The sequence below is a fragment of the Schistocerca gregaria genome, chromosome 3 (assembly GCF_023897955.1).
Source record: "Schistocerca gregaria isolate iqSchGreg1 chromosome 3, iqSchGreg1.2, whole genome shotgun sequence".
NCBI lineage: Eukaryota > Metazoa > Arthropoda > Insecta > Orthoptera > Acrididae > Schistocerca > Schistocerca gregaria.
This window is the reverse complement of record NC_064922.1, coordinates 584,586,560-584,612,410: the sequence shown is the minus strand read 5'-3', so window position 1 is coordinate 584,612,410 and position 25,851 is coordinate 584,586,560. Positions and strand designations below refer to the sequence as shown.

The 25,851-nt window shown below is 37.8% G+C and overlaps 1 protein-coding gene across 2 annotated transcripts in view; it reads right to left on the bottom strand.

Moving 5' to 3' along the window:
- The window catches only part of LOC126354759 (TATA box-binding protein-associated factor RNA polymerase I subunit B), a 292,430-nt gene that overhangs the window by 232,227 nt on the left and 34,352 nt on the right, over window positions 1-25,851 (bottom strand). For both annotated transcript variants that reach the window (XM_050004643.1, XM_050004644.1), the window contains exons 3-5: window positions 24,229-24,427; window positions 23,974-24,139; window positions 7,096-7,241 (exon numbers count right to left, since the gene is read on the bottom strand). In XM_050004643.1, the coding sequence (XP_049860600.1) occupies window positions 7,096-7,241; window positions 23,974-24,139; window positions 24,229-24,427 (511 nt within the window). The remainder of the gene's footprint in view (window positions 1-7,095; window positions 7,242-23,973; window positions 24,140-24,228; window positions 24,428-25,851) is intronic.

The following is a 25,851-nucleotide window of genomic DNA, read 5'->3' as shown; positions in this document are numbered from 1 at the left end:
GCTACTACTGTTGGGTGACAATGGCTGTATGCCTGAAGATGATGACGTCACTCGCCTACTGGAAGAGAGTTGCAAGGACTTTGATTTAGGTGGGGTTGCTCAGATCCATATCACATATGGTGATAGTTACTACCTATTTTCACAGGAATGCCAAGGAGTAACATACATGCCAAGATGGGCTGCAAACAGTATGAGTATTACATAATGACAGCACTTTTTTCTAAATTATATGTATTCAGTTCAGAAATGACTTTCAAGGTGTGTGACATGTTGGCAATATCACTAGAACAGGGGGATGAGGAAGGGAAAGGAAACCTTACCTTAAGTAGAGTACATTTCACAAGCCAACTGTTCTGTTGCCATAGCTAAGACTATTGTTATCCATGAATAAAGGGCATTAACGAGTTCTTTAACAGCTGATGTGTGCAAATAATACAATAGACTCGACTCATCTCTGATGAGAGAGTGCTAATGAATAAATTATTTAAGGAGGTGAAATAAAAGGGCTGTAGTTGTTGATATACTATGTTAAGAGCATAAAATAATTGAAGGACTGATAATTTGTTAAGTAGATGTGTCTTATCTTATCTTATAAATATTGGAAACAAAATAAAACTTAAGACCAAACTTAGAACTATTCCCAATAGAAATAAAGATGCCGTCTTTTAATATATATCACAGGCATTCATCTACAAAAATGAAGAAAGAAAAAGTACATTTCACATATGCAAACATTCAGTACAGCAGTCTTGCATTTGTTTTTTATGTTAGCACAATGTGTCTGTCTCAATAATAAAGATAAACCCATTAATCTAGTAGCAATAAACAGATCCCTGGTGGACAGTCACTGACATGTATTTATCGGAAGGTGATGACTTCTTGCAGCACCATGGCTGAATGTCATTAGTAGCAAATATTAAATCAAATGTGGGAGGAATAACATGAGAAAAGGCTCATTATTAGGTGATCTGGTAGAATATATATATAAAATAGAAAGAAACTTCCACATGGGAAAAATATATTAAAAACAAAGATTCCAAGACTTACCAAGCGGGAAAGCGCCGGTAGACAGGCGCAATAAATATTTATTGTGCCTGTCTACCGGCGCATTCCCGCTTGGTAAGTCTTGGAATCTTTGTTTTAAAGAAACTTCCACATGGGAAAAATATATTGAAACAAAGATTCCAAGACTTACCAAGCGGGAAAGCGCTGGTAGACAGGCACAATAAAATAACACACAAACACACACAAACAAAATTTTGAAATTTTGTTTGTTTGTGTGTTATTTTATTCCCGATATATATATATATATATATATATATATATATATATATATATATATATATATATATATATATATATATAGAGCTCAGATGGCAACCCAGTTCTAAGCAAAGAAGGGAAGGCAGAAAGGTGGAAGGAGTATATAGAAGGTTTATACAAGGGTGATGTACTTGAGGACAATATTATGGAAATGGAAGAGGATGTAGATGAAGACGAAATGGGTGATAAGATATTGCGTGAAGAGTTTGACAGAGCACTGAAAGACCTGAGTCAGAACAAGGCCCCCGGAGTAGACAACATTCCATTAGAACTACTGACGGCCTTGGGAGAGCCAGTCATGACAAAACTCTACCAGCTGGTGAGCAAGATGTATGAGACAGGCCAAATACCCTCAGACTTCAAGAAGAATATAATAATTCCAATCCCAAAGAAAGCAGGTGCTGACAGATGTGAAAATTACCGAACTATCAGTTTAACAAGTCAGAGCTGCAAAATACTAATGCGAATTCTTTACAGACGAATGGAAAAACTGGTAGATGCGGACCTCGGGGAGGATCAGTTTGGATTCCGTCGAAATGTTGGAACACGTGAGGCAATACTGACCTTACGACTTATCTTAGAAGAAAGATTAAGAAAAGGCAAACCTACGTTTCTAGCATTTGTAGACTTAGAGAAAGCTTTTGACAATGTTGACTGGAATACTCTTTTTCAAATTCTAAAGGTGGCAGGGGTAAAATACAGGGAGCGAAAGGCTATTTACAATTTGTACAGAAACCAGATGGCAGTCATAAGAGTCGAGGGGCATGAAAGGGAAGCAGTGGTTGGGAAAGGAGTGAGACAGGGTTGTAGCCTCTCCCCGATGTTATTCAATCTGTATATTGAGCAAGCAGTAAAGGAAACAAAAGAAAAATTTGGAGTAGGTATTAAAATTCATGGAGACAAAGTAAAAACTTTGAGGTTCGCCGATGACATTGTAATTCTGTCAGAGACGGCAAAGGACTTGGAAGAGCAGTTGAACGGAATGGACAGTGTCTTGAAAGGAGGATATAAGATGAACATCAACAAAAGCAAAACGAGGATAATGGAATGTAGTCCAATTAAATCGGGTGATGCTGAGGGAATTAGATTAGGAAATGAGACACTTAAAGTAGTAAAGGAGTTTTGCTATTTAGGAAGTAAAATAACTGATGATGGTCGAAGTAGAGAGGATATAAAATGTAGACTGGCAATGGCAAGGAAAGCGTTTCTGAAGAAGAGAAATTTGTTAACATCGAATATAGATTTAAGTGTCAGGAAGTCATTTCTGAAAATATTTGTATGGAGTGTAGCCATGTATGGAAGTGAAACATGGACGATAACTAGTTTGGACAAGAAGAGAATAGAAGCTTTCGAAATGTGATGCTACAGAAGAATACTGAAGATAAGGTGGATATATCACGTAACTAATGAGGAGGTATTGAATAGGATTGGGGAGAAGAGAAGTTTGTGGCACAACTTGACTAGAAGAAGGGATTGGTTGGTAGGACATGTTTTGAGGCATCAAGGGATCACAAATTTAGCATTGGAGGGCAGTGTGGAGGGTAAAAATCGTAGAGGGAGACCGAGAGATGAGTACACTAAGCAGATTCAGAAGGATGTAGGTTGCAGTAGGTACTGGGAGATGAAGAAGCTTGCACAGGATAGAGTAGCATGGAGAGCTGCATCAAACCAGTCTCAGGACTGAAGACCACAACAACAACAACAACAACATATATATATATATATATATATAACAAAGATTCCAAGACTTACCAAGTGGGAAAGTGCCGGTAGACAGGCACAATAAAATTACACATTGTGCCTGTCTACCGGCGCTTTCCCGCTTGGTAAGTCTATATATATTAAAAACAAAGATTCCAAGACTTACCAAGCGGGAAAGTGCCAGTAGACAGGCACAATAAAATAACACACAAACACACACACAAAATTTCGAGCTTTTGCAACCAGCGGTTGCTTCGTCAGGAAAGAGGGAAGGAGAAGGAAAGATGAAAGGATGCGAGTTTTAAGGGAGAGGGTAAGGAGTCATTCCAATCCCGGGAGTGGAAAGACTTACCTTACGGGGAAAAAAGGGTAGGTATATACTCGCGCGCGCGCGCGCACGCACGCACACACACGCACACACGCACGCACGCACACGCACACGCACGCACACACACACACACACACACACACACACACACACACGTTGGTGTAATGGTCCAAGGATTCACGACTGGAGCACATTCGTTTGCCACGAAGGCCTAGCCTGTAGGGAAGGGACCGTTTGATATGGAATGGGTGGCAGCTGTCATAATGGAGGTACTGTTGCTTGTTGGTGGGTTTGATGTGGACGGATGTGCGAAGCTGGCCACTGGACAGATGGAGTCGACGTCAAGGAAAGTGGCATGGGTTTTGGAGTAGGACCAGGTGAATCTGATGGAACGAAAGGAGTTGAGGTTGGACAGGAAATTCTGGAGTTCTTCTTCACTGTGAGTCCAGATCATGAAGATGCCATCAATAAATCTGTACCAAACTTTGGGTTAGCAGGCCTGGGTAACCAAGAAGGCTTCCTCTAAGCGACCCATGAATAGGTTGGTGTACGAGGGGGCCATCCTGGTACCCATGGCTGTTCCCTTTAATTGTTGGTATGTTTGGCCTTCAAAAGTGAAGAAGTTGTGGGTCAGGATGAAGCTGGCTAAGGTAATGAGGAAAGAGGTTTTATGTAGGGTAGGCCATCCGCATATACACAGACACAAGCAGATAAGCAGAAAATGTCTGCTTGTGTCTGTGTATGTGCGGATGGATATGTGTGTGTGTGTGTGTGTGTGTGTGTGTGTGTGTGTGTGTGTGTGTGTGTGCTGTGTATGTGCGGATGGGTGTGTGTGTGTGTGTGTGTGTGTGTGTGTGTGTGTGTGTGTGTGTGTGTCGAGTGTACACCTGTCCTTTTTTACCCCTAAGGTAAGTCTTTCCGATCCCGGGATTGGAATGACTCCTTACCCTCTCCCTTAAAAGCCACATCCTTTCGTCTTGCCCTCTCCTTCCCTCTTTCCTGAAGAAGCAACCATTGGCTGCGAAAGCTAGAAATTCTGTGTGTGTGTTTTATTTATTGTGCCTGTCTACCGGCGCTTTCCCGCTTGGTAAGTCTTGGAATATATATATATATGACATTAGAAACAGTGGTAAGAAAGATGGAGTCTGTACACATGTTTGAATTAGCTGTGTAGAGTCTATAAGCTACTGAGAATCTTCGTCATAGAGATGCTTGAAGATAAGGGACAGAGTCTGTGCATACTGTTAAAGATTTAAGACGAGGCATACCCAATGTTATGCAGGCATTCAAGAGGAGGATAAGTTACCCAGGAAAGGGGTGGTTTAATCTTTGATCAAGTGAACCCACAGACGGAATGACCTGAATGTCCTTTTTTCAAATAGAGAGATTACTAAGACCACACTCACATTGCAAAGATAACAAGGTATTTACACAGTATATGTCTACAGAGAAGGTGTAAGTGCACCTCTTACAAAGGTAGGAAGCTATATAGACTGTTAGCCACAATTCAGAAGTGTTCTCAATAGCAATTATAAGGTAACAGACTTCCTTGGGCAGTTATGATTATTTGAATTTACTTTTACACACATCTTACTTGCCGCAGATTTGAGATTTGAAATCGTGGAGAATGATATTGATTAAAACGTCAGCAAATAACTCCTTGTGGTAAAGACGTACTTAAACATTTTCTAACTCAATAAATTTTAAAAAGTTATGCGGTTGGAACTAATGAATTGAAAGTAAAGTAAATGCAATTACCTTTGTGTAAGAGTAGTGTGATAATGGTACAACTTGATCAAACATGGCAAATCTCTCTCGTGTTTTTGTCAAAGAAAATGAAACAATTTACTTATAAAGTAATTGGATTATAGTACAAGGGAATGCAATACAAATACAGCAGTAAAGTGCATAATGGGAAAGCCATTTACTAGATTACAGCACACAATGAACAACTGTGTGGTTGAATAGACATACACCAGTACTTTGAACAAAGTGTGTTAAGTATGATACAAGTCCTTTGATTACAAGTCCTTTGATTACAAGTCCTTTGATTACAAGTCCTTTGATTACAAGTCCATTGAAGAGACACAATCTTTTACCTAAGCAAGCTGTATTATATAGTGGATATTTTTCAAAAATAAAAATGGGTTTGGACTTAAGTGACCTTCGGTACAGATGATAATAATAACAGAATGAAAGTTAAAACTATGGTTATTTGGTTGACATTTTTCAGTGTTATGGGATGTTTGTAATTAGTTCAGTAGGATGGGTTACACAATACCTCTCATCTTAGTCAAGGAAACTGTGATGCAACATGTCGATTCTAAGGAACAACATGTTCCACTTCTAACCATTCAAACAAACAAAAGATGTGTGTGAAAACTTGAAATGTTGATAATTGTGGAACATCCCACTGTGCGTGCTCTGGATAGCTGTATGTGCAGACTGGGTGGAAAAGATGTCAGCTCACAACATCAACAAGGCGTGACAGTGAGTGCATGTCTCCACCTACTGTGCAGGCCCGTTTGCGTTTGGCATTGTGGCTAGGTGGCACCTTGGAAGCCACAGAGCATACAACACAGGCAATAATGTCAACACCAGAACAATTGAAAATTATACATTCTGTAATGTGATATCTGTAAATCACAACATGATGTAATCTATTTGGAGCTACAACTTAAAGAGAGCTCTGTTTCATCTGCAATAATTGTAAATGACGAGGTATGGTAGAAACATTGCACTTTATGGTAAGTTTAGCTCACACTAACAAACCGAGTGACACATCATTCATGCAGTGGGACAAATCTACCAAAACCTCACCCGCACTGCACTCCATTAGATGTTCTTTCCAACACAGACACTAGAAAATGGCCCTTTGGGCTGAAGCAGACCGGTTGTCAGTAATGGATAGTAATGTACAGCTGATGTAATTTTCTTCACCAGGATTTCCCGCTGTAACAAATACAGTCATGTGCCATACACGACTTATTTGGGATACAGTAGGTGCATGAATAAGAGTTAATTTAAACTCTGGTAGTACTTATGTTCTAAGCATAATGTGTTATTACTCTTCTGGATGATAAAGTATATTAGTTTTAATCATAATGACAACTGGAATGAAACAATGGAAACTTCAGGTAGGAACAGAAACAATGTAGAAAAAGAGAGACTACTGGTTGTTGCAAAGATAATACACCATGTTGCACACAGACACAATTAAAAGACACTTACACACAAGCTTTTGGGCATAGTGTTTGCTGGAAAAAGAAGAAACGTGACCCCCCCCCCCTTTTTTTTTACACAAGCGAGCACACCTCACACACACGGCCACCGACTATGGCAGCTAGGACAAGAATGCCTGCTGCATGCATTCTGACTTGAGTTGCCAGAGTTGGCAGTCATGTGTGAGGGAGGTGTGCTCACCCGTGTGAATGTAGGGTGTGTGTTTCTCTTTTTCTGAAGAAGGCTATGGTCAAGAGCTTATGTGTCAGCATCTTTTAGTTTTAATTGTGCCTGTCTGCAACTTAGCATGGTATCTTTACGATAAATAACAATCTACATTTTCCTACATTGTTAATAACTGGAGTTGTATTTCAACAAAGAACAAACATTGCTTAATGTTACATGGACAGAAGAGTATGCCTACTACTACTACTACTACTACTACTACTACTACCACCACCACCACCACCACACCCCCTAAAGTTATGCTAAGGGTCTTATTTGCCATTGTTCCATATTACCTTGATCTTGAACTGCAGGAGACAATGGATATTGTTTCCACAGATGACTCTCTCTCTCTCAAGCTCTGTTCAAGTTGAGAAGAAAAATCTAAGGAAGCCTCAACATCTTGCTGCACCCTCTTTGCTTCTTCAACCATAAGTTTTCTCTATAAGGTAGAATAACAATTTCTTCATAAGGAAAAGAAGATCTTGCAAAGTATATAAAAAAACTGATGTATCTATATTATACATTATTGTAGAACATGCTCAATGTGAGAGAAATGGAAAGGGAGGGCAGACTATACAGCATTTTTCACATTTTTGTGAGCACAGAGATGTTGCAGCCTGTTTTTGAACTATTCTTATTTGCCAGCAGTTTTCTTTTCATATATATATATATATATATATATATATATATATATATATATATATATATATATAATAGAAAGAAACTTCCACATGGGAAAAATATATTAAAAACAAAGATTCCAAGACTTACAAAGCGGGAAAGCGCCGGCAGACAGGCACAATGAACAAAACACACACACACACACACACACACACACACACACACACACACACATATATATATATATATATATATATATATATATATATATATATATATATAACAGAAAGAAACTTCCACATGGGAAAAATATATTAAAAACAAAGATTCCAAGACTTACCAAGCGGGAAAGCGCCGGCAGACAGGCACATGAACAAAACACACAAACACACACACAGAATTACGAGCTTTCGCAACTGGCAGTTGCTTCATCAGGAAGGAAGGAAGGAGAGGGAAAAATGAAAGTTAAAAAAGTGATATTGCATGTCATTTTGATATTTATCTGCCTTCCGAATTCTTTGCTTCCCATCACATGAAGGCCTTGAAATATGAGATTCCACAATCAAAATCACCTTCTCCTTTATCCTCTTACTGCTTGTTCTATAGTCACAGGGTTTGTATTGATCAGCCCATTATTTGGAAATTATTGATTTTAAATTTTGTAGCTGGTTGTCCTCATGTCACCATTACAATTAAAATATGGATTGGCAAATACTTAATGTCACAATAACAGAAATAAAACTATGAACACAACTAATCTTATCTTTTAAATACAATGTCAGAAACCAGTTTAACTAATACCTGCTGACAAGCACTCAAGAGCGCTCTCTCTCTCTCTCTCTCTCTCTCTCTCTCTCTCTCTGTGTGTGTGTTTTGTTCATTGTGCCTGTCTGCCGGCGCTTTCCCGCTTGGTAAGTCTTGGAATCTTTGTTTTTAATATATTTTTCCCATGTGGAAGTTTCTTTCTATTTTATATATATAAAGAAAACTGCTGGCACATAAGAATAGTGTGTGTGTGTGTGTGTGTGTGTGTGTGTGTGTGTGTGTGTGTGTGTGTCGATTCAAATGCCGCAGCTTATCTTATGCTTTGGTTTGCTGAGAATTCCTCGACAAATGCAAAAAATGTGCAAATCCAAGTAAATGAAAAGGACTCTCTTCTCCATTTTACTTTCCATCTTCCGTATCAGCCTTGGTTATTTGTTTTATAAGTGTAACCATTTTCTTATAAAAAAAGACTGGGCAGTCTCTACTCTTGACACAATAACCAGCAGTTTATAAAAGCTTCTGGTGATGAATATGTCGGATTTATGTTAATCTTTCAAATTCATACATTTAATAATTGCTGAACTATAGGTCCTCTATTGCCAAAATTTCTAATTTACACTGTTTTTATATTATGTTACAAGTTCACGCATGCTAATTCATGATATCAATTGCTTAATACACAAATTCAGCTGTGACTGACTGGAACTAAACTGCAATAAACACAATTTATCAATAAAATTAAAATTAGTTCTGATCTCCAATTTTTTATTGTTTATTTGCATTTTACTATAGTGATGAGGACTGTACTGTAACATACAAGGGGTGCTTGAAAAGTCAGTGCAAAAATAAAACTACTTACGTGTTTGGGGTAAACCTTTTTTATTTTTTGACATAGTCTCCTTTTAGACTTATACACTTCATCCAATGCTGTTCTAATTTGTTGATCCCTTCCGAATAATAGGAATTGTCCAAGTCTGCAAAATACATATTAGTTGCTGCAATTACCTCCTCGTTTGAATAAAATCTTTGTCCCTTCAGCCATTTCTTCGAATTGGGGAATGAATAGTATTCCAAGGGATCCAAGTCTGGAGAATACGGGGGATGTGAAATGAGTTGGAATCCTATTTCCATTCATTTTGTGACAACAACTGCTGACATATGCTGGTGCATTGTCGTGATAGAAAAGGACTTTTCTTGGCCCAATCGCCACCATTTTTCTTGCAACTCGGTTTTCAAATGGTCCTATAACGATGAATAATATACACCTGTAATAGTTTTACCCTTTTCCAGATAGTCGATGAGGATTATCCCTTGCGAATCCCAAAAGACAGTCGCCATAACCTTTCCGGCTGAAGGAATGGTCTACGTCTTTTTTGGTGCAAGTTCTCCCTTGGTAACCCATTGTTTAGGATGTTGTTTGGTCTCATGAGTATCGTAATGTATCCATGTTTCATCCACAGTGATAAGACGATGCTTAAAGTCCTGGGGATTCTTCCTAAACAGCTGCAAGCCATCCTTGTAACACTTCACACGATCCTGTTTTTCGTTAAGTGTGAGCAATCGCAGAACCCATGTTGTGGGTAGCTTTCTCATGTCCAAATGCTTAAGCAAAAATTATGTACCCATTCATTCAAGATGTCCACAGCACTAGCAATCTCACAAACTTAAGTCTTCTGTCATTTATCATCATATCATTATTTTATCAATTATTTCTGGAGTAGTAACCTGTACAGGGAATCCAGAACATTCAGCATCACTTGTGCCCATATGGGCACTCCAAAAATTTTGAAACCACTTATAAACTGTTCTAATCGAAGGTGCAGAGTCACCATATTGTTTATCAAGCTTCTCTTTGGTCTCTTGAGATGTTTTGCCTTTCATAAAGTAATGTTTATAATCACCACACGAAATTCTTTTTCATCCATTTTTTGGCAATCACTCGACTTCTGTGATTCACACGAATGCCAAACACAAAGAAATAGACCAATATGGCTGAAACTTGGTGTGCATTCTTTCCAAAGACGCAACTAACTAAACATGACCTCGATATGTGCTGGTGGTGCCATCTCTCGGACCTTGCACGGACTTTTCAAACTCCCTTTGTACAATGTGGTGAAGTGTTATGTTGCACATAATCTTCCGAAACAACACTATAAAAGTTTTATTTAAACAATCAGTTAGTACAGCATATTATTTGGAAGTTTGTTTTCTTCATGTGCAAGTATTTTGGAGTGGGTGGATAAAGCATATCTGCAAGCCAGGATGATGATATCAATCTCATTACATTTTGTGGTACCTGTTGTTTGGGAGGTTTACTCCGTGTCATTGGGTTGTGCCTTGGAGATATGGTGTGAAACATGGGAGAAGAACTGCCATGACAATTGTAGTGATATCATGAGAACAGTAGAAGCATTTTTATAAGCTGTCACTTTTCTGTTAGCTATCATTTGCCTCAGAATGAACATCAGTTAATATTAAAAGAAATTGTCATTGATACAGTTTGTTTGTCAAAAGTACTCTACAAGTTGTTCAAGTGTTGTAATGAATTAGTCAACACACTGCTGTTCAAGATGGCCTCTGCATCATATCTTGTGATATTTAAATTTGTGAGAGACCTTTTCAACCTCCAGCACAGAAGAAGTTAGGGGAGGAGATGAAGTCTACATTATTGAAGACAAACATGGTTTTTCTTTCTGACTTTACAGTTTAAATGCAAGAAGTCAGAATTAGTAATAAATCATCATCATCATTACCATCATCATCATTTAAGACTGATTATGCCTTTCAGCGTTCAGTCTGGAGCATAGCCCCCTTATAAAATTCCTTCATGATCCCCTATTCAGTGCTAACATTGGTGCTTCTTCTGATGTTAAACCTATTACTTCAAAATCATTCTTAACCGAATCCAGGTACCTTCTCCTTGGTCTGCCCCGACTCCTCCTACCCTCTACTGCTGAACCCATGAGTCTCTTGGGTAACCTTGCTTCTCCCATGCGGTGTAACATGACCCCACCATTTAAGCCTGTTCATCCTGACTGCTACATCTACAGAGTTCATTCCCAGTTTTTCCTTGATTTCCTCATTGTGGACACCCTCATGCACTGTTCCCATCTACTAGTACCTGCAATTATCCTAGCTACTTTCATATCCCTAACCTCAACCTTGTTGATAAGGTAACCTGAATCCACCCAGCTTTCGCTCCCATACAACAAAGTTGGTCAAAAGATTGAACGGTGCACAGATAACTTAGTCTTGGTACTGACTTCCTTCTTGCAGAAGAGAGTAGATCGTAGCTGAGTGCTCACTGCATTAGCTTTGCTACACCTCGCTTCCAATTCTTTTACTGTGTTGCCATCCTGTGAGAATATGCATCCTAAGTACTTGAAACTGTCCACCTGTTCTAACTTTGTTCCTCCTATTTGGCACTCAATCCGTTTATATTTCTTTCCCACTGACATTACTTTCGTTTTGGAGATGCTAATCTTCATACCATAGTCCTTGCATTTCTGATCTAGCTCTGAAATATTACTTTGCAAACTTTCAATTGAATCTGCCATCACAACTAAGTCATCCGCATATGCAAGACTGCTTATTTTGTGTTCAAGACTACTTATTTTGTGTTCACATATCTTAATCTCACCCAGCCAGTCTATTGTTTTCAACATATGATCCATAAATAATATGAACAACAGTGGCGACAGGTTGCAGCCTTGTCTTACCCCTGAAACTACTCTGAACCATGAACTCAATTTACCGTCAACTCTAACTGCTGCCTGACTATCCATGTAAAGACCTTTAATTGCTTGCAAAAGTTTGCCTCCTATTCCATAATCTCGTAGAACAGACAATAACTTCTTCCTAGGAACCCGGTCATATGCCTTTTCTAGATCTATAAAGCATAGATACAATTCCCTGTTCCACTCATAACACATCTCCATTATTTGCCGTAAGCTAAAGATCTGGTCCTGACAACCTCTAAAAGGCATAAACCCACACTGATTTTCATCCAATTGGTCTTCAACTAATACTCGCACTTTCCTTTCAACAATACCTGAGAAGATTTTACCCACAACGCTGATTAAAGAGATACCTCTGTAGTTGTTACAATCTTTTCTGTTTCCATGTTTAAAGATTGGTGTGATTACTGCTTTTGTCCAGTCTGATGGAACCTGTCCCGACTCCCAGGCCATTTCAATTATCCTGTGTAGCCATTTAAGACCTGACATTCCACTGTATTTGATGAGTTCTGACTTAATTTCATCCACCCCAGCACTGCAATCTATTGACCATTTTCTCCACTTCCTCAAATGTGATCTTATTTCCATCATCATTCCTATCCCATTCTACCTCGAAATCTGAAACATTACTGATCATATTTTCACCTATATTGAGCAACTCTTCAAAATATTCCCTCCATCTGCCCAAGGCATCCACAGGATTCACCAGCAGTTTTCCTGACCTGTCCAAAATACTTGTCATTTCCTTCTTACCTCCCTTTCGAAGACTGCTAATTATACTCCAGAATCGTTTTCCAGCAGCTTGACCCATAGTCTCCAACCTGTTTCCAAAGTGTACAAGATTTCTTCTTGGATGCTGCAATTATCTGTTTGGCTTTGTTTCTTTCTTCAACATAACTTTCTCTGTCTACCTGAGTTCTAGTATGTAGCCATTTTTGATATGCCTTCTTTTTCCTTTTACAGGCTGCCTTGACTGTGTCATTCCACCAAGCTGTTTGCTTCATCCTACTTTTTCACACTACTGTTCCAAGACATTCTTTAGCCACTTCTAGTACTGTGTCCCTGTACCTTGTCCATTCCTTTTCCAATGACTGTAATTGACTACATTCAACTAACTGGTACCTTTCTGAGATCGCTGTTATGTACTTGTGCCTGATTTCCTTATCCTGAAGTTTCTCCACTCTTATCCTCCCACATATGGATCTGACCACCTGCACTTTTGGCCTCACAATCCCAATTTCACTGCAGATTAAATAATGATCAGTGTCATCAAAGAATCCCCTGAATACACGTGTGTCCCTCACAGTCTTCCTGGATTGCTGATCTGTTATTATATAATCAATGACAGATCTGGTTCCCCTGCCTTCCCAAGTTTACTGGTAAATGTTCTTATGTTTAAAAAAGGAATTTGTGATTACTAAGCCCATACTGGCACAGAAATCCAAGAGTTGTTTCCCGTTCCTGTTGGCCTCCATATCCTCTCCAAATTTACCCATTTACCCATTACCATTAGTAATAAATGATGATAAAAAATTTCTTCATGAGTATAGCACATCACATAACACACAAGGCCAAGAGCACACCACACATAGTGCCAGAGAAGGTAACTTCAGCACAAAGCAACATGTATGACAAAATACTAAATAAAAACATATCTGTCTCTTTTGCTTCTTTCTTAGGAAGACACATTATAAAGAGTGTTAACACAGGTGTTACTTTAACTTTGTCACCACGTAACACTACGGCGTGATGGAATATAAATGCCTGCAGCTTTAAGATAGATCACTACTCATAGAAGCTGGACTGAAGAGCTCACGTTGTTGTTGTTGTCTTCAGTCCTGAGACTGGTTTGATGCAAGCTTCTTCATCTCCCAGTACTTACTACAACCTACATCCTTCTGAATCTGCTTAGTGTATTCATCTCTTGGTCTCCCTCTACGATTTTTACCCTCCACACTGCCCTCCAATGCTAAATTTGTGATCCCTTGATGCCTCAGAACATGTCCTACCAACCGGTCCCTTCTTCTTGTCAAGTTGTGCCACAAACTCCTCTTCTCCTCAATTCTATTCAATACCTCCTCATTAGTATGTGATCTACCCATCAAATCTTCAGCATTCTTCTGCAGCACCACATTTCGAAAGCTTCTATTCTCTTCTTGTCCAAACTATTTATCGTCCATGTTTCACTTCCATACATGGCTACACTCCATACAAATACTTTCAGAAATGACTTCCTGACACTTATTGCTATACTCGATGTTAACAAATTTCTCTTATTCAGATATGCTTTTCTTGCCATTGCCAGTCTACATTTTATATCCTCTATACTTCGACCATCATCAGTTATTTTGCTCCCCAAATAGCAAAACTCCTTTACTACTTTAAGTGTCTCATTTCCTAAGCTAATTCCCTCAGCATCACCCGACTTAATACGACTACATTCCATTATACTCATTTTGCTTTTGTTGATGTTCATCTTATATCCTCTTTTCAAGGCACTGTCTATTCCATTCAACTGCTCTTCCAAGTCCTTTGCTGTCTCTGACAGAATTACAATGTCATCGGTGAACCTCAACTTTTTTATTTCTTCTCCACGGACTTTGATACCTACTCCGAATTTTTCTTTTGTTTCCTTTAAAGCTGGTTCAATATATAGATTGAATAACATCGGGGACAGGCTACAACCCTGTCTCACTCCCTTCCCAACAGCTGCTTCCCTTTCATGCCCCTCGACTCTTATAACTGCCATCTGGTTTCTGTACAAATTGTAAATAGCCTTTTGCTCCCTGTATTTTACCCCTGCCACCTTTAGAATTTGAAAAAGAGTATTCCAGTCAACATTGCTTGCTCTAAGTCTACAAATGCTAGAAATGTAGGTTTGCTCACAGACATGTGGAATAGGATGATAACTGTCAGTTTCCATACAAGGTCCAAAATCTATAGCATTTATCATTTTATACATGTGTGTCTGCTATTCAGTACCTCTTCTATTTGGTACATAGTGATCTATTGTAACAAAGAAGTTTATTAAAACTATACTATTTCCCAAAGGTTTGATTGTAAATGTCTATTTCCTTGAGTTTTCAGTCTGCGAAATTGAAATAATGTATCAAATGTACTGTCTCTTACTTTTTAAAACAGTAAAGAAGTTATGGCACAGCTTTGCAAAGAACCACATATTTTTACACTTTCTCTTCAAAATGCTTGAGGATGCTTATCTTGCATACCCATTTTGTGGCCTGCGTGTTTATTATCACAGAATGATCAGATTGTTTGTCTGGGAGCACACAATAACCAACGATTCAACTGACCACCCATTCATTCTAAAAGTGTTTCACTTACCTAAGTTAGACAAACATTCTGTAAACTAGTTTGTAATTTCTTTGTGATTCTTCCATGGATGACATATTATCACTGACAGCACTTCCCCAATATTCTACCAATAAACCGATGGTTACCACCTGCTTTACCCATAAATGAACCTAAGTGATCATTCCATTTCATATCCCTACAAAGTGTTACACCCAAGTATTTGTACGAGTTAGCCAATTCCAACAGTGACTCATTGCTATTACAGTCACAAGTTAATATGACTCTTCATTTTTGAAGTGCAAAATTTTACATTTCTGAACATTTCTATCAAGTTGCCAACCTCTGCACCACTTTGAAATATTATCAAGATCTAACAGAACATTTATGCAGCTTCTTTCAGATAGTACTTCATCACAGATAGCTGCATATCTGCAAAAAGCCTGATTTTACCTTTAACATTGTCTGCAAGGTCATTAATATACAACATGGGCACTGTGGATCCCAACACACTTCCCTGGAGCACATCTAAAATTACTTCTACATATGATGATGACTCTCCATCCAAGATAACCTCCTTACCACAAGGTCCTCAACTCAGTCACACATTTCAAAATTTCACCTGATATATGCCACATGACCATACTTTTGACAATAAGTGTAGGTGTGGTACTCTGACAAGTGCTTTTCGGAAATCAAGAAACCTGCATCTACTTTGTTGCCTTGATCCAAAACTTTCAGTATGTCATGTGAGAAAAGTGAGAATTGGCTTTTACATGACCGATGTTTTCAAAAACAATGCTGGTAGGCATTGAGGAGTCATTCTGTTCAACATATCTCATTATGTTTGAGGTCAGAATATGTTATAAGATTCTGTGGATCAATTCTACTACCCTTCTCGTAGATGGGTGTGACCTGTGCCTTTTTCTAAGAACTGAGTACAGTTTTTTGTTCAAGGGATCTATGATGGATTATAATGAGAAAAGAGGCTAACTCAGCTACAAATTCAGTATAGAATCTTACAGGGATTCCATTGGGCACCAAAGCTTTGTTCAGTTTTAACGAGTTCACCTGTTTCTCAACACCACTGACACTAATACTTATTTCATTCACCTTTTCAGTGGTACAAGGATTAAATTGGGGCAGTTCTCCTAGGTTTTCCTTTGCAAAGGAGAGTGATGTTGTAGCAAATACAATAGAGGAAGTTACACAAAAACCAAGACAGATCCAGTGCTGTAACAAGATAAAACATATTACAGTAGTAAGATGAAAAATAAAGCATTGTAGAACAACAAAAATTTTAAAAAAAATTGAGTTTTCAAAAGTATGCCTATTTTTTAGTGCGCATCTTCCTGGATAGTTTGACGTATAAAACATATATATTTGAGAGATTATAAGTCACATTATTTGGTCTGAAGTGTATCAAGACGCAGCGTCATACCCCTTTGCATAGCATTCTTCTGTCATACGTACATGTATTTCGCTCCATAGAATTTAAATGTTTATATTTGCCATCAAATCTATATTCAAGCACCTTGAAAATGAAAACTTATTGAAGAATGGGTCATTCCACTGTTGCGGATGTCACATTTTTCACGGTTAAAGTTATATTTATTTGTACTTCAGGTGTCAGAACAAGGCTAACTTTAATTTAGTGAATAGAATAGCAGGTTATTAGGTTCCTGTAAAAATTTTAGCTCTTAATTTTACACTCAACCTGCTAAAAAAAATCGTGAAGAAGTGTTGCGGGTGTGACAAAACTTTACTCTTTATTTGCACATAGCCGTGTTCTTTAGTTATTTCACCTTCTACTTCTGAATCAGGATGGTTGATAATTTTTTACACAGTGAAGAAAGGAGTAATAAAATACAAGATATGATAACTTTCATTCACAGACACTTCCAAAAGACAACTTTTTTTTCTTCGTTTTGTGGGTGTGACACATAGGTACAACAATATTATTGAGTGAAATGTAAAACAAAACGACAAGAAAATACTTTAATTATTATGTTAAAATGATAAAAACTTAAACAAGAGAGAACTAGGCCTATTTCATACTACTGCAAATTGTCCCCTGTTATTTAACAGTTTGGGTGGATTTACTTTCTAGGAGATTACTGAAATATTTTCCCAAGACATGTCTTCTTCTGTGGGCCAAATCCAGCATTTCCCACTGGGATGCATACACTTCTGCAAGACCTGCTCAGCTTGTTCATCAAGCTGAAGAACTTCTGCAAAATATTTCTTCTTCAAACAGGACTTTCCAGTGACAGTCAACTCTGACAGTACAAAGTCGCCTATAGTAAGTTTCAAGGATTCTTCACTATCAACACTACACATCGAATCGTGTGCATTTTCATGGTTACGAAGTGATATCACCGCTGTAATCTCTTGGGCAGATGTAGCACAAACCCTTATAATACCCTCTTTAACTGGTATAATGCAATGGAGTTTGTGCAATCCTGAAATAGGCTGTACACCTTTCCAAAGATTATTCAACGTAGCCATTGCTGAATTAATTTCTTCAGATGATAAGTAGAGGGTTGTAATCCCTTTCAGTTTCTCCTTGACGCACTTGTAAAAATCATAAGGAGTGTTAATAGTAACCCTCCATGATTTTACAGTTCTCCACGCTGTCCTTTTCACGGTACCACCAATGCCATCAACTGCACCTTACCATGAGAACTGGCAAAAAAATTCCAGTCACCAGTAATGCCAAAGTCAGCTGGTAAATATGTAACATTTAATAATGTGAAGCAATTCTTGAATTGCGCTGTGCAACCATTGGAGAAAATCTTGACTCTTTGAAGATAAGGAAATTCTCTCTTTAGGTCCTGAAAAAGCAGCTTAAGCATTGTTCAAACTGAATATTTATTGTGATTACTGAAATTTACTTTTGCATCCTCAAAGTACTTTGATTACTTCTTCTTAACATAACAGTGCAGTTTGAATCCCAGAAGCTGTTTTTCTATTTCTTTAATGGCATTCAAAAAACTGTCCCAACTGTTTCTATACGCTGAGGGCGACCTTCAATGCCTTTCCATTGAGTCCATTCAAGCTCAATGTTCAGTACTTCTTCATCAACAAGGCTCTTCGCATTTAAAGTGTTACACTTTTCGCAGGCACTGGACATACACTTATAATTTTCTGTGTCACAGACAAGAATGCTAACTAAATCTTGTGCTCTACTTGGAAATGTATTGGTTTCTCTTGCAATGCTTTCAACCAAATACAGGGTATACAAAAGGTGGACGAAGAGAGAATAATTTAGATTTTTTTATCTCACACTCTGGATATTCAAGAATAAATTGTTCATATGCTTCAGACACTGTCATCACCATATAGCACTTCTGTTTCTGTTCTCGTTCTCCAGTTTCAGGGTTCTTGACACTAACCACATATTTTCTTCCTGGTTCTTTTCGGCTTATGTTGTCACGTAGGTAGAAGTTCTTAATTTTATTTTCTGTATCTGCACTGAGAAACTTACTCCCTTTCTTGTACGTATCTTTTTTAAGTTTATTTGCAACTTCAGTCTGCTCATCGTTAAACAGCTTTGCCACTACATCCTTTTGCTTCCTTGGGCTGCATGGTAAGCTTTTCTTCACCTTGTTTACCACCTTCCCAAGTGATCTTTGGGATCTATATGATTTAGAGGGCAACAAAGTGCAAGATGAAGTGGGAGTTTGAGCAGAAATGTTATTCTTTTCTCGATGTCTCCCTTGTCTTTTCCTATCTTGCATACGTTTAAGTTTCTTTTGATCGTCCAGCAAGGCAGCTTTATTTTTTTTTCTCTCCGTAACTTATCTCTTTTGCGTTCCTTTTCTAACATTGCATGATACTGAATTGGAGATTTCTTCAGTTTTTCCCTAAACTTGCAGCACCTTTCAGTGGATGACATGCTTGTCCTATAATAAATTACAAGAATAATACTTTTAGCTAGTTAATAATAATAACAATCACAACAATAATATCAACAATAACAATAATTGTGTCTGTTGTTACAGTAAAATTTCCTTGTTTAGTTCTGGTATCACGGTAACAGCTCTAACACTTTGACATGTCACATCCGAAAAGCGTTTCTTGACATGATAAGAGTGTTCCTACAAAAAAATATTATGATTTAAAGTTGTAGCCCATGTAACTAACTTCACTTTTACATACTTTCAACTTTACATAACATGAAACTAAACTGATAAACAAATAAATGTCTATTTCTGTGTTGCGGGTGTGACAGAAATTCCGTATTTTGTTTTTTTAAGATTCTGAGCTTATTTACCTGCATTATAAATGTAAAACCACAGTTACAGCTTCACAATTAACCAGAGAGTATATGCACAACACATGGACATTCAACTTCAAAGACACTAGTCTGTAGGGCTGCCAACATTTCACGTTAAATTTTACAATTTTTTTTCCCTGAGAAACAAAACATAAACTCACACAGTATTTTCGTAAAAAGCTACTTTAATTTATAGACTATTAGAGAGCAGTGAATATATAGCTCTGAAAAGACTGAAATTATATTTAAATAAATCCTAAACTATCATTAAAAGAATAAAACATAAAATATTGCTGTCACACAGTAATAGCACTTTGATTAATAAGTGAAATGGCTAATTTAAGCTTACTTTGAATAAGGCTCAGGGTTCATTAAATAAAAACAATATCCCAAAGTTAATGCTTTAATACCATTAATAAAGTTAATACAGTATGCCTAATACTTTCAGTCAAAATTGTGTAAATAGCAGGTTTTAATTGGGTCTTACACCCTAAAAATATTTAAGTATTTGAAAATAACTAATAGTACTATATTAATATAGTAATACAGTACTAAACTACTACTAATATTTCGAAACTGAAAATTTAACAATATATGTGTATTTAGTTCTCTATTTTATAAAGAATTTTAATATTGCTCTACATGCCATTATTAGGGCTAGAGTGTCTTTAGAAAGGTGCAAATGTTGACTGTCTGAATGGATTACTGAATATGAAGTTGTTGTTGACTGGTCGGATATCCAATTCATTCAAAATATCTCAGTGGACATGAAGAACAGCCAAGTTGTTCAATCGCTTCTATCCCATTGTTGATTGGAGATATGACTTCTGACGCCGAACGGCACTACTTGAAGAAGCTTAATGCACTTCACTACTTCACATAACATTTCTCCAACTGCAGGCTCTTGTGTAATGCACTTTCTTACGTCACGCATATTTTTTAAGACCAGCTGTCTTTTATTAGCAATATCGGCTAACATATTCAAGTGTAAGCATAGTCTCTCAATGTCTAGATCATTTTTGAAAAACTCAGTTGACTTTACAAATTTGTTTCACCTCTGTTTACTAAAAGCAAGCACTCTTGTTCGACTGCAATGACCTGTGCGAGTCGAGTCCAGTTGAAGCTAACCTCTCAGTAATGCAAAACTGCACTGTTTCACAAACTTCAATGTAAATAGCTTTGTAGTATTCCTTTGGGATTTTGAAAGTGTGCGGTGAGCTGGCTACGTTGAGTTCATACTTCTTTGGTGTACTTCGATTCCAAGGAAGCGAAGGATCAACAATTTGTTAAGGTTTTCTTTTAAACACAATTCCCAAAAGTGTTCAAAACTATCATGCCTTCCATTCAATATAAAATCAAGCCCTCATATATTTTTTCCAGATCACCAACACTTAGAATAGAGCATTGAATTTTTTCATTGAAATCCTCTACTGGGTTCATTGCATGGCAATAAAGACACACAAAAAAAAGTCTTGAATTGTAACATTGACTCAAGGTAGCCTGCACATTTGTAACATGACTCTGTTTTGTTCTCTGCAGAAAATGTTTCAAAAAACTCTAGAAGTTCTTCAAAGTTTTTCAATATTCTCAAGATACTAGAAGCTTGCACAGTCTATCAAGTCGGGTGAAGGGGCCTTAGACCAGCTTGGTCGTTGGCGCTCTCGCAGTGTATGCTTCAGGAGAGTTCCATCCTTTTGTTGGATTCCCTTACGGTGTTTTTTTTAGTCCTTGGCTAAAGCCATATCACCCCTCATAAACATAAGATGGTGAAGAATGTCTACAACTGCCAACTCTTAACTGTGAGCAGTGCAGAGCACATAACGTGCTTTTGGTTGTATATCCAAGACAAACTTTTTTAGTCCTTTGAACTTACCTCTCATTTTCGAGGTACCATCACAGCATTGCCCTCTTAAGTTATCCATTGACAAATGAAGACAAGCAAACACATCTTTTAAAATACTACACGGAGTTTGTGATTCAGTGCTGGGGATCTTGTATAAGCCAAAAAAGTCTTACTTGACAATTACGGAATCACTGACAGTACAAATACAAAATGACACTTGTTCATGAATTGAAGAATCATTTGTTTCAATAACCATAATAGAAAAATGTTCAGTCTTCTAGGCTGAAGCCAATACCTTTCTCAACACAGACTTGGCTAGTAGATCAATGATCTCCTTTTGAATATCGTGGGATGTCCACTTATAGCCCAAACACCCAAACCAATCTTTTAAACTCAGGTATGTCATTCTTTCTGAGTTACATTAACTGAAAAAAAAAATTGAGTTTACATCTTTGTGCCCTCTAATTGCAAGTCCTTGTCTGCATAGAAATTGCACGGTAGTAAAAATTGTCTCAATAGTTAAACAGCCTTTCTTCATATCACTATCTAACTGTTCATTCAATTGGGAGGTCACACTTCAGTTAGTGATAGAATTTAGTTTCAGAACACCTTCTTTATGTGTAAATGTATTTTCATGAAGATGGAATTTTTCCAAAGCATTTTTCCAGTTAGAAAACCCTATGGAAATGAATGCACATTCTTCTTTTGAAGCAAATTGTAATAGATTTTTAGCATCTGCCTCTTTGCAGGTTTTGCAAAATCTTTTTCAGTAGATGCTTCATATTCTAGCCATGTATATTTGATCAACTAAGACTTCTGAAATGACCTTCCCTTACTGGACTGTCCGGGTTTCGGCTGTGAATGGTTCTCGTTGAAGACGATGAAGCAACTAATGACAAAATAATTGTTGGAGGTTGACTTGCAGTATCATCAACTTTCCAAGCACGCCTTTTTGGTAACAAATTATCCATTGCAAACTTGATTCGCAGTACACTAAGAGACTAAAGTAAAAGAATAAAATATAGTCACATAAAATAGTCCACTAGACACTAAAGTCAGAACACTAAACACATCTGCAGCATGCACTGAACGAAACTATCCACACTGAATGACTGTAACAGCAGGGTGGGCTTTATATAGTCGTGGCATCATAAAGTCTCGAAGCATCAAGGCGACGTGAGGCAGAGAGTTCCAGGCACTTCTGCTCCAGTGCTTTTTATTTTGCTGCAGCTGCAGCACTGGCCCACTGGCACCAGACGTTACCTGAAGGTTCGCCCACCAGGACAAATTCTAAGTGTGCCCGCAGCGCCATAACACTATCATGATTCACACGATTCGTTTTCAGTTAACCTGCTTACTACCCTAATAATTATTTGTTTTAACTCATTACTGAATGTATTTTAAAAGGTAACTATCATCAAAGAAGGAAAATAAAAAATTTCAACATAATTTTGTGATTTTACAGAGCATAATATAACTACTAATTTCCTTGAATTACTGAGGGCTCCCCCCCCCCCCCCCCCCCAAAAAAAAATCGGACGAATTTTTGAGGGGCCTTGGGTCCCCTCAGGCCTCATGGAGTTAGTGGTGCCTGTGACAAAGGCAATAGAAACGATGGGAAGTAAACAGACCGAGTGGCTCCACATGGTGCAGTGATATGTGTGGTTAACTGAGTAGATGGTGTGGGTACTGCCCAGCCCTTGGTCCGGTAACAGACGTGAAAAGTTCTGAAATTCTTAAAGACACTTCCTCTTAAGTAAAACTTATGCGATACATGTGGACTCTTTGTAAGAAAGCAAGGTGACTGTTTATCTTAATTTTATTTCAATTGTGTCTTGAAAAAAGCAGTTAAAACTGGGACAATAAATAGAAAGACTACAATGTACCAATAATAAGGTTGTAATGAAAGAAGACAAGCACTAAAGAAAGCTGCATGACATTTATGCAGGACGTATGTCATGTGCATAGATCATTTAGATGAACATCGTTGTAGTGCAGCTGTGACTTTGCTGATTTGTCACATTCACATGGAAGGATCTGCTGACTCTCCAAGGCCAGAAAACATGTGCAATTCATTCTTCCATGAGAGGTTTTAAACACTTAACTGCACAGGTACATGAATCATTAAATGGTATGAATGCTTTCCATGTGTACCAGTCCCCAGGAACAAGATGTTTAAATAGTTGTTGTGGCAATACTAAAATGTTTCTAACAATGCAGTATTCATTAATTTGTGTAAATTATAGCAACACAAATTTAGTTTACAGATTTTGCCACTGAAGTTACACTGCTTTCCGTGAAGGCCTAAAGTGAAGATCATTTATTGTGTTGTCAATAAATGCTTTGAGACTACTGAAGTTTCCAGTAAACAAGCATTGTTCAGGCTTGGAAAATGAGAAAAACAATGACAAAACAAACACACATGCTTCAGTCAGAAGAATTTAGTTCTTTGACAAAAAATGCTCCTGTGCATGTTGGCTATCAACGTACAGAAACACAGTAACACTGGTGCAGTACGATACTGTAATATTCTAATACAATATTTTATGCTTTGCACCTTAATAAAAATAAAACAGACCAAATATATACTAAAATTTTTGTAGTCACTAACACTTACACGTTTCGACTGAAATTTCTTTCTCTGTAGATAGCGAGAGCTCGTATAGCTTGATGACACTGTTGACTGTGACATCGATGATGCTGACTTAACACTTTTACATGATGAGCTTTTCCTGCTAGAAGTTTCTGATTTTATTTTTATGCCACAGATTAAAGAAGCATCCCTGTAAGAAACAAAACTTATTCACTTTTTAAAAGGTACAAACCCATATGGTTTTTAAAACTACTACAATAAATCCAACTGATAACATACTGTAGATCAAAGTCTACTCCTAGTTTGGGCATAGCTTGGTTTTTCTTTGATGTAAATGCAACGCCCATCTTCCTCAGATAGCTAGCCCACAGCTGAAGCACTAGTTCCCTTAATGATGGTTTTGCTCCAAGCTCAATCACTTCATCGACCAAGCCTTTTAAAATCCAGTTATATGCTTCCCACGTTGTCCATTCTCTGTCTACAAAGATAACATGTGAGCATGTGTTTTCTGTTATAACAAGATAACATGCTATTCAATATTAGAAAATACTTAACATTATGGAATCCTGAATTAATATTAGTTCAATCACTAAAATAATACTTGCACACAAATCAACAGCTGGAAGCACATTTCTTTCGCAGTCTTGCCACAGAACAAAATTCATTAACGATCAGCAAAAGTACTACACAGACTACCATTTCAACTACTTCCTCCACAACTTTAATAACTGGATGCTCTCATTAGAATGACAGTGTATAAGCTCGGACATTTTCCTTGTCAATCAAGCAAATAATGCTTCCTAAGGATTGTGTAATACATTAGAATTTAAATAGACAGCTGTATTCCAAGTTTTATTTTTATAAATAATGGAAGAAATGAAGGTAACAACTCCCCATATAACTGAGGTGTTGAGCAGTCGATAGGCATATAAACACGGTTGAAAGATACAGTGTTGGAGCAAAGGTTGGCTGACATCTCGAAGGGAAAAGCAGCAAACACATGAAATAGCAATGTGGCATCGTTGAGCCTACTCAGGTGCCTGCGACAGAATTGGAGCAGTATGTGCAGAATGGGTACATAGGACACATCTTGGGTCTAGGTCTCCCAAAGGAATATTACCAATGTGCCAAGGGATTAGGTGTCAGTGTGATGTAAGGACGGACCAGGATATTTTGTAGCTTACCATGTGGATCCCTACATGCTGTATAAAATGACATGGAGGACTGGACTACAAGGATAAGAGGAGTAGACTGAACAAGAAAGAGGAGGCTAGGTGAGCTTGAGTCCAGGAGGACCACATGATCAAAGGATATATTGTCTATGTAACTCCCATCTGGTAGTTCAGAGAAGTTGGTATTAGACATGAGAATCCAGAAGGTAGATGATGTGAAGTATCATTTAAAGTCAACCATGTTGGGCTCACTGTGTTTTCCATCAATGGCTGTTCAGCTATGTTCTTGGTCACGGTCTGAAGTGGCCAGTTGATGATCATACCCACATAAAGTCTGTGCAAAACTAACACCAGAGCTGATTTATGATACTGTGACAGGACTGGAATAGGATACACAGAATGAACACATAGGGCATGTCTTGCATCTAGGTCCTCCAAAGTAATATTACCAATGTGGCAAGAGATTAGGCACTGATGTAATTTAAGGATGGACCAGGATATTTTGTAGCTTGCCACGTGGATCCCCACATACAACATCCCTATGCACCAACATCCCCCACGCCCTTGGACTTGCTTCTATTGGACACTACTTTTCCCTCTGTCTAACCGACTCCAAAAACAACAACTGTATTCCTTATGCATCTAACAAATTGAATTTTTCCTTGTAACTACTTCTCATGCCATGAGCACTCATGTATGCCACCCTGTTTATGGGCCATCTAAAGATAAC